Source organism: Idiotropiscis lumnitzeri, chromosome 1 (genome assembly GCF_059441095.1).
Source record: "Idiotropiscis lumnitzeri isolate Australia: NSW breed Sydney's pygmy pipehorse chromosome 1, RoL_Ilum_1.0, whole genome shotgun sequence".
NCBI classification, from domain to species: domain Eukaryota; kingdom Metazoa; phylum Chordata; class Actinopteri; order Syngnathiformes; family Syngnathidae; genus Idiotropiscis; species Idiotropiscis lumnitzeri.
Window position 1 is genome coordinate 40,383,824 of NC_142391.1, and position 13,105 is coordinate 40,396,928.

The window sequence follows — 13,105 nt, forward strand, 5'->3', positions numbered from 1 at the left end:
GGCTTACCTGGGATATTACCTTGGATATTTGTATAGTTTAATTTTTAGAAAAGTGAAATTCCTTGAATTGATTGAACTCATTTTTCACAGATTTTGAAGAATGTATACCTTTGATTATTGTTATCTTACCTGTATTTATGTGTATCATTTGTCTGTGAATATTTATTATTTGAAGGAACATCACTCTTGAAGTTTCTCGAATTGCCCATTAGTATTTGAATGAGATGTTACATTGTCCTCGCGATGTTTTAAATACGAAGCATGTTCTTAATTTAAATGTATGATTTGTGTAATTCTATTTGTCGTGTTTAGTCCTCCAGTAAACTCCAACTGGGAGAGTCATTAGACAGCTTAAAGGATATTTCAGGGATGGTAGAATCATAGACGCCACACGCTTGCTATGCAAACAAAATGATGCATTCAGAGTACTTTCACAACGAAACACACCACGCCGTTCTGCACATTAATCCTCTTCTTTCGACGGGATACACAATTGACATCATTATTAAATTATGATTAGTCGACCAGGCCTGATTACTTTGTCTTAAAAAGAATATCTATATATACTTCAGATGGATGGGTCACGAGTTGAGAAATCAATATGATACATGCAAAAGCAAATTGTTCACTTTTTCTATTAAAAAAAAAAAAAAACAAGTGTTGCGCCGATCGATCGGCCACCACCAAACTAATCCATTGTGATTGGCGTCCGTATCGGCCGCGATCTCACTCGTGGATGATCGTATCGGAATCTGCAGCGTAAACTCAGTTTGGAACATCCCTAAAATAACTTTACTTATTATAAAAGTGTCGAGTATATAGATGCACACGTCTTAAGTACAGAATGTAATGAGTAATTCTAACAGCGTTATGTTGTGAAATTAATGTACACACTATTCGATGCTTGCCTCTGAAGATAGATGAGATGAGATGAGAAAATCCGTGGCCAGGATCAAACATTTACTCCAATTAAAGCAGCGGGAGCTCTACTGAGAGGCTGTCTGGCTTAAAAGCAGCTGTGAATTATGAACTGGAAAGGCTATATTTTAGATTCCAGCAACGACTGCACTTTTCTTTTTTTATATATATATATATACACGTGATTTAGCCCATAGCAGCCATCAGGGCAGTGTGACCTTTCAGTCGAATGACATTGTCATCAGCAGGCACCCCAAGCTACTTTGTAAGAATCACATGAGTGGTTAATTTTAATCCGTCACTTATTGTCACATTTTATCCTCTCAATTGTTTAGCTGGAGTCATTCCCAGCAAAGGTAGTCGTTTTTGAGGACAAATCATTTTCTCCTTTGCCACATTTTTTCGTATGAAAGCTGATCAGCAGGTCCCCAGGCCAGATTCAGCAGCACGTAGAGCTGCTTATACATTTGTCACTCTGGCTGCTGGACTAAGCCAGTGCTCTCTCCTTGGGCTTAGCTTCATCTCAAAATTCAAACCTTAAACCACCTTTGCTTCTTGATGTTGCTGGGTGTTGTCAGTTTCAAGTGCTACTACTGCCATCTTGTGGCTCCAATGTATCCAAGCAGATTATTTTTCAAGGACAGCTTTGAATAAAACACCCTTAAAGTGTTTTTCTTCTTCTCCTTTCACATCAAATGCATCGTTTATTTTACAAAATTGTAATGGTAGAATTTGGGCAACTTTAAATTTACATATAATGTCCGATTAAAGACCATCTGTGGTATTTAGAATAGTCACACTGAAAGAAACCATGTGTTTACATTATTTTAGTGTTGTCATCTTTACAAAGATTATTGTCCAGTTGTTCCTAAGTATTGTTGGGGACTCTGTACCACCCTAAAAAAAGTAATTTATTAAACATAACATGCACTCATTTCTGGCCCTTTGTTCTCCCCCTCCCAGTGGTCCAACTACATCCGAGCTACAGTGCGTAAGGAGAAAGGTCTCCCCATACTGGTGGAGCTGTTACGCTCCGATTCTGACAAGGTGGTCCGAGCTGTGGCTATCGCCTTGCGCAATCTCTCCATTGACCGCCGCAACAAGGACCTCATTGGTAAACGCTCAAATCAGGATAGAATTATACAATCGTAGTCATTTCTGTGGCAGTTTTATGTAAGGCCTTTTATTTAATGTGTCCACGGATTGATTATAATGTTGTAAGATATTTTATTGATCATCAAGCTGACACCCATTGCCCTGATTCACAATTTCTGATTACTTTTGTGTACTGTATTTTACACTGTACATTTGGAACCGCATACTGGTGTCAAATTTGGCAAACCCTGATTTAGATTGTGCCTTCAAGAACAGAAATGTAGTTCAATATTAGCCCCTTTTCACTTATCTATTCATAGATAATAACTTTTATTTTGGAATTAATTAACAGGAAGTTACGCCATGCGGGACTTGGTCAGTAACTTGCCTAGTGGGCAGCAGCGGCCAGCCAAGAACTTGGAGGAGGATACTGTGGTGGCCATCCTCAACACCATCCATGAGATTGTCACAGACAGCTCAGAAAATGCCCGATCTCTTATTCAGGCCCAGGCCATCGAGAAGCTCGTCGCTATCAACCGGACCAGGTACCTCGAATATTTCTTTCAGTTTCATCAGCACAATGATTTTGCAAAGATCACACAAAAGACATTGACTAAAATTTTATCAGTTTTCAGGGTTTTTTTCCCCATTATGCCATTGATATTTTTTCAGTACAGTACTTTAAGTTGATTTTGGAAGTTGATCTGATATATCGTCAAGTTGATCTTTATTCAACCACAGTGGACAGCTCGTAGAAGTTCAAGATCACAACAAAGCAGCTCATTAAGAAATAGAAGACAATTTAAATCAATTTAAGTGGCAAACCAATTTATTTGAGAGCATCTGATGCTGTCTTGTGCTCTGCCTCCTCCTCAAGCAAAAAACACGATTCGCTAAACGTCGACATTGCACTCTAAATGTCGTTTTTGAGTAGTAAAGTGGACACGTCGACTAGTTTGTACAATCCCGACTCTGCAAATGCTCTTTTCCCTTTTGTGCTGTACATACCATCAAGGTCAACACAACTATATATCTATCTACATTAGATGCACACCTTGCAAATTTGCATACTATTAAATTTTTTCATGACACTTTATATTAATATTCGTAGGAAATATTGTATTTTATTCCTAAGGCCAAGCATGGAACAGCAATATTATATTCGGTCTCTCCCTCTCTCTCACCCAAGCAAACTCCATCCATCTATCCGGCAATCCATCATTTTGACAATAGTATATCAAGGGAGAGTTTCAAAGCAGCATCACAGCTTGTAAAATGTGACAACTAAAATTCCATCTCACTTTTAATCTATGCCCTTTTCAAGGTTGGATCAGTCATAAAGCCACACTAAATGAATAGAGAGACATTTTAGCCACAGACCAACTACTTATGTGTCCTTTCACATCGAATGAGATAATTTTTCTTTCAAATGAGCGCTTTTCTCACTGTAATTAATGCTGGTGGTTCAATTTTACATATAAGTGTCGAATAAAAGGAAATGTGGCTTTGAATTCAAAACAAAGACTCCGAAGCTACTCCAGGTATAAGCTTGATCGTTGCTAGCACACACTCTTGCCTCTCGTGTGGAGGCACAGTCGAGGGATGTTATCACTCTCGAGTGTTATTTTATGATTTATTTCCACTTCTTTTCTTGCCCTCGCAGTCAGTCATCCAGAGAAACAAAGGCCGCATCTCATGTGCTGCAGACTGTGTGGAGTTATAAGGAACTAAGGAACGCTTTGACTAAGGATGGCTGGAACAAAAGCCATTTCCAGGTACAACATATGTCAATGGATGTCATTCTTCACATGGAATTTATATGCCCCCTAAATGAACTTAAAATAAGTCCAGACTTTACCAAATTGTATTTGATTTTAGCCGTCACAATGAATTATTTTATTAATAAGCCATCAATAATTTCAATCTGTGTGATAACTGCATTGTATCATACTGAGTGTTTCAAATTATTGTGTTACTTTGTTCTGTACTGGACTGTAGCAAAATACTACTTTAATGAGGTTGTGCCCAACAAAGAAACTGAGGGGAGCATAAACGTATCTGTAAGGAATTTTCAGAATTTCGTGACTCGCCAAGAAATATCACCAAGTAGCTTAAAAGTGTTTTATTTGCCCATAAAATTAGTAGCAATAATAAAATGTGGATCGACAATTCTCTTTCAGCCGACGGTGACAGCAACCACTAAAGGAACCAAGAATGGCAAACCGGGTTATGATGATACAACTCTGCCCCTTATGGAGAAAAATCAAGGTCAGACAGAACTTTTCACCTGTTTAGAGGAGTCATTTGGCAAAACAAAACAATGACAACCGCACAATGTTTCATGGCAAAATTAGCTGGCATTTTTATTTCATTCACACAAAAAAGAATACTAATCTCCATGACCAATTTGAAGGAATTAAGATCACATGAGGGTCTCTTTTCTAATTTGAAGCATAAATCTGGCAATATTCAATGTTGCTGCATTGTGAACAAATCCTATTAAGGGCCCAACACAGACAAAGCGACTGTAACTGTAAGCCATTTTGTTCTAATTAAAGCTACATACTGGATGTGAGCAGGTCATGGATATTCACTTCCATTAAGGCTTCTTGCAAAGTATAACCAGCACCACAGTAGTTGTAGTTGAAATACTGCAAATGTAGTTACCGTGGTTAATATCACAGCCACGCAGGCTTCAAACAGGCATTTTTTTAAAAAAAAGGTACATCCTGTATCCATTATCTCTGAAATGAAAACAAGAGAGTTCAGTCGGTGGAATGGATTTGAATTGAGTGTGTGACCTAAAAGGTCAAGAACATTTGAACATGACCCATCTTATTTGCATCACGTAAAAACACAAATGCAAATATTGCGTGTCCTTGCAGTTTCACCTGCTAACCACATCAAAACAATATGATAATCACTTGTTTAAGCTGTTGCCTGCTGCTTGGTTTTGAAAGTACAGAGTGTAAGCCACTGAATGTAGCAAAGGTAACAGCGCTTTTGAATATTTCCATGTAATGATCCAAATCGCTATTTTTGATGGGTTTCCTCAATAACAAATAATAATCTTGCTCAAAATGTATGCCCAGTGACCTTCTTCTACTGAAAAATTAATCATCAGGATTTCATTTAAAATCGCAAGCCTATGTTTTGCTCGCAGCAGATTGCTCAGGCATGGCTAACGTGCTACGATAAAATAGTATTTTGGCCTAATTTCAAAGCAGCTACTGATAAAGGATTCGGGTGAATCCATCATTCTTATTCTTTGTGTCCATTTTGAGGCATTTTCAAGTAACCCTATAACTAATCATGACAGAGAATTGCTTTTTGTAAATAAATAAATAAATTAGAGACAACTAATGAGAACAGGTGCATAAATGATTGATATGAAAAAAAAAGTTGCACTAATTAATTTGTGGGAGCAGCTGTGGTGACCATGACGTTGATATAAGCCCATGTGAATATGCATCATGTACTGTTCAACTAAAAGCAACTGAATGCATGATTTGTTCTTATCGGCAATGGAGTTGACCTCCCTTCTTCGACCTCATTAGATGGTTACTCCACGATTGACCAAAGGGACAAAGACTGCAAATACAAGACAGGCGACAGTTCGGTGGACCTGACAGAGAGGGAGCCATTAAAGGTACCAGCAGAACTTTGTCTTTTTACCGGGGGATTAGGGCATAGAGGACCAAGTAATGGTATCTCATTAAAATATTGTCACATGTTCTCCTCTTGCTCTCCCTTCCTTCTCTCACTCCCTTTCCACATTTGCTGGGGTCGTCCTCAGTAGAACATTTTAAATCTTTTGATTCTTGATAGATGCACTTGTGTCTGCATGATATTTGAAAAAAAAAGATATTTGTAGCCAACGAAATGACTCATCAACTAATGTAAGAAATATTTGTTTCATGCAGATGAGTAATCAGGCTCAATGTATTCTTATCTTATGAAGTCATTTTGTGTTTGTAAATGCCCCAAGATACACATTGTATGTGTCATCGTTGCGATGACTGTATTTTGATATATTCACTGCCCTGGCGTGTATAGCTCAGGGCTGTGGATTCCCTCAGATCTGTGAGCCACTTGTTAATTAAGTGGAAGCTTTTAGAGTCTGTAAAGTAATTATGCTCGCACTGATTAAAATAGCTGCCGACAACTGCCTGTCATGGAAACCACCCTTTCCTTGGCAATGAGAAGACAGAGGCAATATCAAATGCTTGTCTGCTGATGATACCAACTTAAACCTACCTAATTGCAGAGCTTATTGCAAACATGCCCTCAGAGTACTCTATCTGTCCGATGACTCAAGTTTACTTCCTATGCGTTAGATTTCATGAATGGGATCCATTCTATGGTTCAGTCAAAATGGAGGCAACAAATGTCAATTTACCGGAGGCCAGTGTTTTGCTCCCTTTATTGAGCCGGAGCACATATTTTACAATAGAACAACCAAAGATTTTCCAGATAGCAGTGCGACTTGTATGCATTAACACTAATCTCTCCTTCTTTCTTTTGCATGTTGCTACTGTAAGTCTTCTTTCCCTTTGTAGCGCGTATACAGCAGGAAATTAACACCAGCTTCCCTGTACTTGGCTGCATGTGTATATTTGAGTGTATTGGTCCAATGCATTGACCTCCTTTTGTTTCGCTTTGTGTGTGTTTTTTTTAACCCGTCCTATTGCACAGAATGACACAAGTAGGAAACACTATATCAGGAGTAATAGGCCTGCGGTCAGTCTGGTGGACGCTTGTGAAGTTAAGCCACAGCCTGTTGATTCCTGGGTCTAAATGCATGCATGGTAGGTCTGAAAACAAAAATCACTAAGTAACCACCCTCACCCCTGAGTTGGCCTCATTTGTTCATGGATTCCATCTCGATTCCTCTTGTCTACACATGACACAATGTCTTGCAGAGTTTCTGTCACTGAGCACCCTCATCAGCTGTGTCGCCTGGTTGTACTGTATGCACACGACTCACCGCTTTCACGCAATGAAATATGTTGTCATCGCTTTTATTATCATTTACAACTTAAAGATGCTCCACTTGATTTATACCAAGCTAGCATGCTAGATCAAATTACTACCTTGTGATACTGTGTAACAACAAATTGTCAACAAACACAATTTTTAGAACACCCATTGGTATTTTTTATTGATATTGTAACAAAAACTTTAATGAGATGGATGAAGAAGTTAGAAAAAGGAAAAAGAGCTGATGAAAAATGTGTTCTAATTTTTATTTTTTTTTAAATATTGAAAAATGACTTTTTATGTTATGTGGACGACAAAATCATTACGTAAACAAAATTTTGTAGGTGTTCTAATATCGCTCAGATATTAATATGTTGCAAAATAGCTAAACAAACCTTTAATAGGATATAAAAATCCTCAGATCATAATCACATTTATAGTTTTTTTTATTGGCACCCTTCCAAAATGCAACCAGTGTTGTGTTTCTGTGACAAACTAACGCGACAGTGTTACAATCCTGGATCTTGTATTTTTTTTACAAAGTCTTATAAAGTCGGAGAAAAGATAATAATAATAATTTCATATCAAAATAAATTCGAAATGTAAGTCTTTGTTTTGCCAGCCACACTAAACCGATAATTGATGACCATGATCACAACATATTTACCAGCCACGTTGTATCCACATAGACAATCGAATGAAAAGGAAACAAAATACCTGCAGCGAAAGGTAATGCCTGTATGTAGATAATAAAGAAAAAATAGGAGAGGTAGTCATCAACAAAACAGTTTATTGTTACGGTTTACTTGGTACCCTTTTGAGCTAAAAACTATAAATGTGATCCAGTACCCACAACTCTTGAATTGGACCTCCTTGCATGTAGTTCAGTGTGCGTCACTTTTAGTAATGTAGCTTTGTCACTGACCTAACATGGAACCTCGGGGAGCAATGATGCAGCATTGACAAAAACAAATGTGACTTCTCAGAGGTGTACAGAAGTCAACAGGCTTTGCGTGTGATTGCAATTGAGCAGCTGCTGCCTGATTGACATGTGCGCTGAGATCCACCCGCTGCCTCCCCTGACAGCTTTTGTTGAAATTGGTGGCAAATGATGAAGGAGGCTCATTTGGCAGCACAGCACTCCACATGGATGCTCCTGGGCACCCTAAATCAAAGGGGCAAGAAAAAAATAAAAATATGCACTCACCCATTGTGAGATTCGCATTAGGAATTACTCTCCTAAAGTTTGTCATGGCTCTAGGTAATGGAAGGTAAATTATTCATAAACACGTTTGTAAAACCGTTTAATTAAAAAAGCAACATGTACAATTCATGACTAAATTAAACATGTTTTCCCTCATTAAAGAGTCTTATTTAAGATGAAAACAAAAATGGTGTGAGTCTGTGTTTGACTTTCAGCATTGTCTGTATTTGTTGCCCATTCTCTCTACTGACCAGCTCACATTTCTCAAACGTCATGTCTGACCTTCATGTTTTTTTGTCAAATAGCTAATTGTCATTTTTTCTCTCTGTGTTTTGTAAAAAAAAAAAAATGTCCAGCGTCAACCTACCGCATGGATTTATAAGTTTGATAAGGTTTGAACTCAACTAAGTATGATTTATCTATATCTAGTTTTTTAAAAATAATTTGACCACCCCACTTATGTATTATAATATTGCTCTGGTGGAATAAGCAGATAAATCCACCTGTTTTCAACGATCGCATGGGGCTTCCATTTTGACTTTCCACTGCCCTCTGCTGTCAACTGAAATTGACGTCAAAGTGCCCTCCAGCTTGCATTGCAAACGTCACGGCTCACCTCATTTCAGGGTTTGGTCAGTTGACGTTCACAATGCAAGCCGGAGGACACTTTGTCGTCAATTTCAGTCGACAGCAGAGGGTGTTAGAAAGTTAAAATGGCAGCCCCCAGAGATGGATGAAGACATGGTTAATCAATTCAGTTCTTATTCCACCAGCGCAACAATAATCAGAATACTGTGGCTAGACGAGTGGTGCATATAACCTATTACTGCAAAAAAATAAATAAATCATATGAAATAATAATAATAAAATATACCAATATGTGTCTCCTAATGGGTTTCTTCTCTTTTTGTGCACACACTGCAGGCATGAAACAGCGAGAGAATGACACCACAAGAGGATCTCTCACATCACCACTGCCATTTCATACGGAACTTGTTTGGAGTTGAACTTTGTACAGATAGAAGATTAGAAAAAAATAGTAATAATCATGATCAGAACAACAACGACCCAGGAGCAGCCAGCAATTTTGCTTTTCAAAAAAAAAAAAATGATAGTGAAAAAAGATATGGAGTGACTATTCCTACTACTTTTATATTGCAACATTCCCACTGGACAGCATGTGAATTCTCCAGTGTTGACTCTTGTTGAGATCTACTGGTGACATCAAGACATTCAAAGTTGACAATGGCAAAGCAAGGGATGTAAAAATGGGTGGAGGGGTCTATGAAGGGGAAATGAAGGTGTGTTGAAAGGAAACCCGGAGCAAGAAGGTCTACTTTTGTTTTAGCTTTGTTTTAAATTTGGCTGTTTTAAAAGTCGTGGGATTTTGTCCGAGTTATTTCAATTTGTTGTGTAAGTTTGGTATTTTTGTTGTGGGCTGGTGTGGGTTGATTAATTGATAAGTCACTGGATGTTAGTTTTAGTTCAGCTAGGGGTGGTAAAGAAATGGAAGCTGTAGCATAGTGGGTAACATACACCCAAAAGTCATGAACCCACGGCCCATTTGGTTCACTGTGTTTGAAGAAAACTGCACTGGAATGAGAGGTTTATTTTATAAAGTGAGGATTCTGCAAGTTGTGCTCTGGACAAGAGAAGGTGAAGGTGAGTGGGCATCGAGTGGAGCAACATCTCTACAACTAATTGATGGAAATGAACAACATCTGCAAAGATGTTGTTCACATTGGTAGGAAAGCAGTCAGCTTGACATGACAACATAGTCTCTTGGGTTTCCGGATCAATGGCTCTTTGTTTGATTTGGATTCAAGGAAATGAGGCGTTTCGTTTATAAAGATATTTTTTTGGAGTGGCGAAAAAGGCAGAATGTGATTATTTTGTTAAAAACAAAAAGGTCTGAAGCCGTTTCATTTTTTTTTTAAATTTGTCAAAAATGACAAAAGCCTATCTCTGAGTTGTATATTATTACCACATTATTTGGAAAACACATTGAATTGGAAGCAACAACCACATACTTTACATGTGCCTGTTATTGCCAAGTTACACAGCCCATCACTTATTTATATATTGTAAGTAAAAAAGATTTTTAAAATAATTGCAGTGTTGTTTCATGGGGCAAAAAAATGTGTTTCATGAAAACTCCTGCAGAGCCGTCAAGGGTCAGAGGTCACAAAATGAAACCGGTTATAAATGGAATTTTTACTATTCCTTCATTTTTCTTCCTACTGTGTTACAATTAAGCACTCATCCGTGCTGCTTAAAGTAAAATATTCTTGTCAGCATGAAAAAAAGTGTACAGATGTTCATATTCTTTTTAAGTGCCATTTTCTTCTGTTTTTGTGTTATCAACTGATACACTGGTGTCAAGCTCCGGGCCTCGATGGCCACCATCCTGCATCTTTTCGACGTTGGAAGAGGAAAACATTGAAATCACGCAAGATGATGGCCCTCAAGGCCCAGAGCTTGACACCTGTGAAGTAATCAATCAACATGGAACGAAAGAACAGCAGAATGGATACAAATCTTTCAAGGCAAACAGAAAGGTCACACTGTATAGAGTCAAATATAAAAGAAAAAAAGTCACATAGTATATATTTTTTACAAAGTTTCAGGGTGAACAACTTTGACTTGGACAAACAGAGTGACATCAATTAAATTTGCCATTTCCCTCATGCTTCGTAAGACCACACACAAACATCTGTGCTTGCTGTCTCTCAGGGTCAGCAGAAACTGGAGACGGAATTCCGCACCACTCATGAGTCATCCTGGCAAATGGCATGTGCCTGCATTGACGTTTTTCTTTGTAACGTGATTTTATAAAAGCTTGCGTTTACACAGTGTTTACAATGATGTGTGTTGTGGTCAAATTCAATAAAGTACAAATAAATGTATAACTCTTCATTCCAGAGGTTAAAACCATATAATAATACCCTGCATCCTTTTTTTTGTCCCCAGAACCGTGTGTTTTTATGGGACTGTACTGAATTATGTTATCCAAAAAATTAAAAAAGAAGAAAAAAAAACTAAACAAAACATTACTGGCAGTCTCTGACTGCCTCCGCAGCACCGCAACCAAAGGAATTGTATTTAACATTCATTAAAGAGTTTATTGATTTTCTGGTTGTGTGACATATTGATGAATTGAAAAGCCACACAACTGTTCAATACAAAAGGATACAGGCACACATGGAATCAAACCTACCTGTGTAGATAGAACTGATTCAAGTCTGTCAAAATCAGTGTACATCTCAGTAGCCAATGTGTTGTATGCCTTTCATGTGCCTTAATCTATTCCATGGTAGATAAAAATGTGTGTTTTGTATCACCTTATTCTTCCCCTTCAACTGCCATATCTCAAGAACCTGTCGGCCTCCCCTTATTCCTCCTTTCTTCTCACCCGTGTATCATTCTGCCTCCCACACGTTCCCTTAATTTCCAAGTATTTTAGATTGGCGTTGGGTTTCTGCCTTGTAATACATTGTATAATAAACTTTTACAAAAGTTAGACTCATTCAAAATGATTTCATTTTTTTTCCCTAGAGGAGTTCAATTGCTAATGCTTTAGTAGCCAGCAGAAGCGATCCCACAGTGACAGAATGTATTACTTTTGTTTTACTAATACCCACATGCAAATATTAAGCTTGTTCAACATAACAGAAATATGATGGTTTGTAGAGTATATATTTGGTGTGTTTTCAATAAATCATGCCTGGAAAGAATGTGTGTTGCTTCTCTACCTGTCTCGGTAACTCCTATTTTCAGCAAATTTAAAGTCGCTATTAGTAATTTTTAAAGGTCCCCAAAGGTTTGAAAAATGAGTGCTTAATACAGTAATATGTGAGTACTAAAACTATATAGGAATATATAAAAATAATAATATGTAAATTATTGCTTTAACAACTTGCATTTCACAAAATCATTAAATAGTTATGTGTGGCAGTGCCTTCAACTGATTCATTAAACAGGAGTCAAACACTTGTATTTTTTTTTCTTGATTCTTGATTTTTTTTTTTTTTACTTTAACTCACTCCCAGCCTAGGTCAAATGAATGCACTTTTTGGCTTCTATTCTCGTCAATTGCAGTGTTAATAATTGCCTAAAAATATGCAGGGGTCGACAGGTTTAAGTTGTAATATCACCAATCACCACTAGATGGCTGACTTTTAGTTGCCTTTACACTGGATCTTATACTGTCCTATACTACAATGTGAGTATGCCTATTATTTGTTTGCGGATTTGAAGCAGAGTGATATGCAGGACAGTACTACAATTTTGAGTTTAGAAGTTGATTTTTGAGAAAAAAAAATAAAAAAATAAGTTCTTGTGCTTAATGTCAGTTTCTTGTTCAGCATTTTTGTACCGTTTTGAATGTTATTTTAATCTTTTAATCTTTTTTGGGGGGGAAAAATCAGTATGTGGTTACTTTGTTGTTTTCTTCAAAGCCTTTATTGTTGGGTTCGGATATTGGATCCTTTACTCATGCATTTTCTTTTTCATTTATGTAATTTATTATCATAAATTCAATATATTAAAGCACGTATTTTGCGAATATTTTGTCCATATTTAAAATAACATTTTTGTCATACATCTGGCTAAAGTATCTCTGCAGCTAAGAGGGCCCATTTTTTTCACTTACAAGTTCAGTTTATACAGTTTTTAATCAGGAAACTGAAATTTGTCATTTTCCTTTTTTTTTTTTTTAGATATTCATTGTGGAGTAATCAGTAAAAAAGTGACGACTTGAATACGCCCACTTTTAATGAAGAAAATGGCCTCGCCCCACTCCGTTCTGCCCATAGTACTACAAGAGTCAGTCGGTCAAGTCATTCCTACCAATGACCACTGCAACATGACAATTTTAATTAAAAATTTCATGGTGTATTTATTTATTTA

General features: G+C 37.3%; 1 protein-coding gene across 14 annotated transcripts in view; it reads left to right on the forward strand.

The window, feature by feature from the left end:
- arvcfb (ARVCF delta catenin family member b) overlaps window positions 1–11,106 on the forward strand; it is a 181,385-nt gene extending 170,279 nt beyond the window's left edge. For 11 of the 14 annotated variants that reach the window (XM_088300854.1, XM_088300890.1, XM_088300907.1 and 8 more), the window contains 7 exons: window positions 1,882–2,032; window positions 2,366–2,558; window positions 3,677–3,788; window positions 4,194–4,281; window positions 5,544–5,662; window positions 6,709–6,821; window positions 9,122–11,106. In XM_088300854.1, the coding sequence (XP_088156980.1) occupies window positions 1,882–2,032; window positions 2,366–2,558; window positions 3,677–3,788; window positions 4,194–4,281; window positions 5,544–5,662; window positions 6,709–6,810 (765 nt within the window). In that variant the 3' untranslated portion in view covers window positions 6,811–6,821; window positions 9,122–11,106. The remainder of the gene's footprint in view (window positions 1–1,881; window positions 2,033–2,365; window positions 2,559–3,676; window positions 3,789–4,193; window positions 4,282–5,543; window positions 5,663–6,708; window positions 6,822–9,121) is intronic. The other 3 variants (XM_088300899.1, XM_088300916.1, XM_088300925.1) reach the window with 3 other exon arrangements.
- Window positions 11,107–13,105: the final 1,999 nt, after the last annotated feature.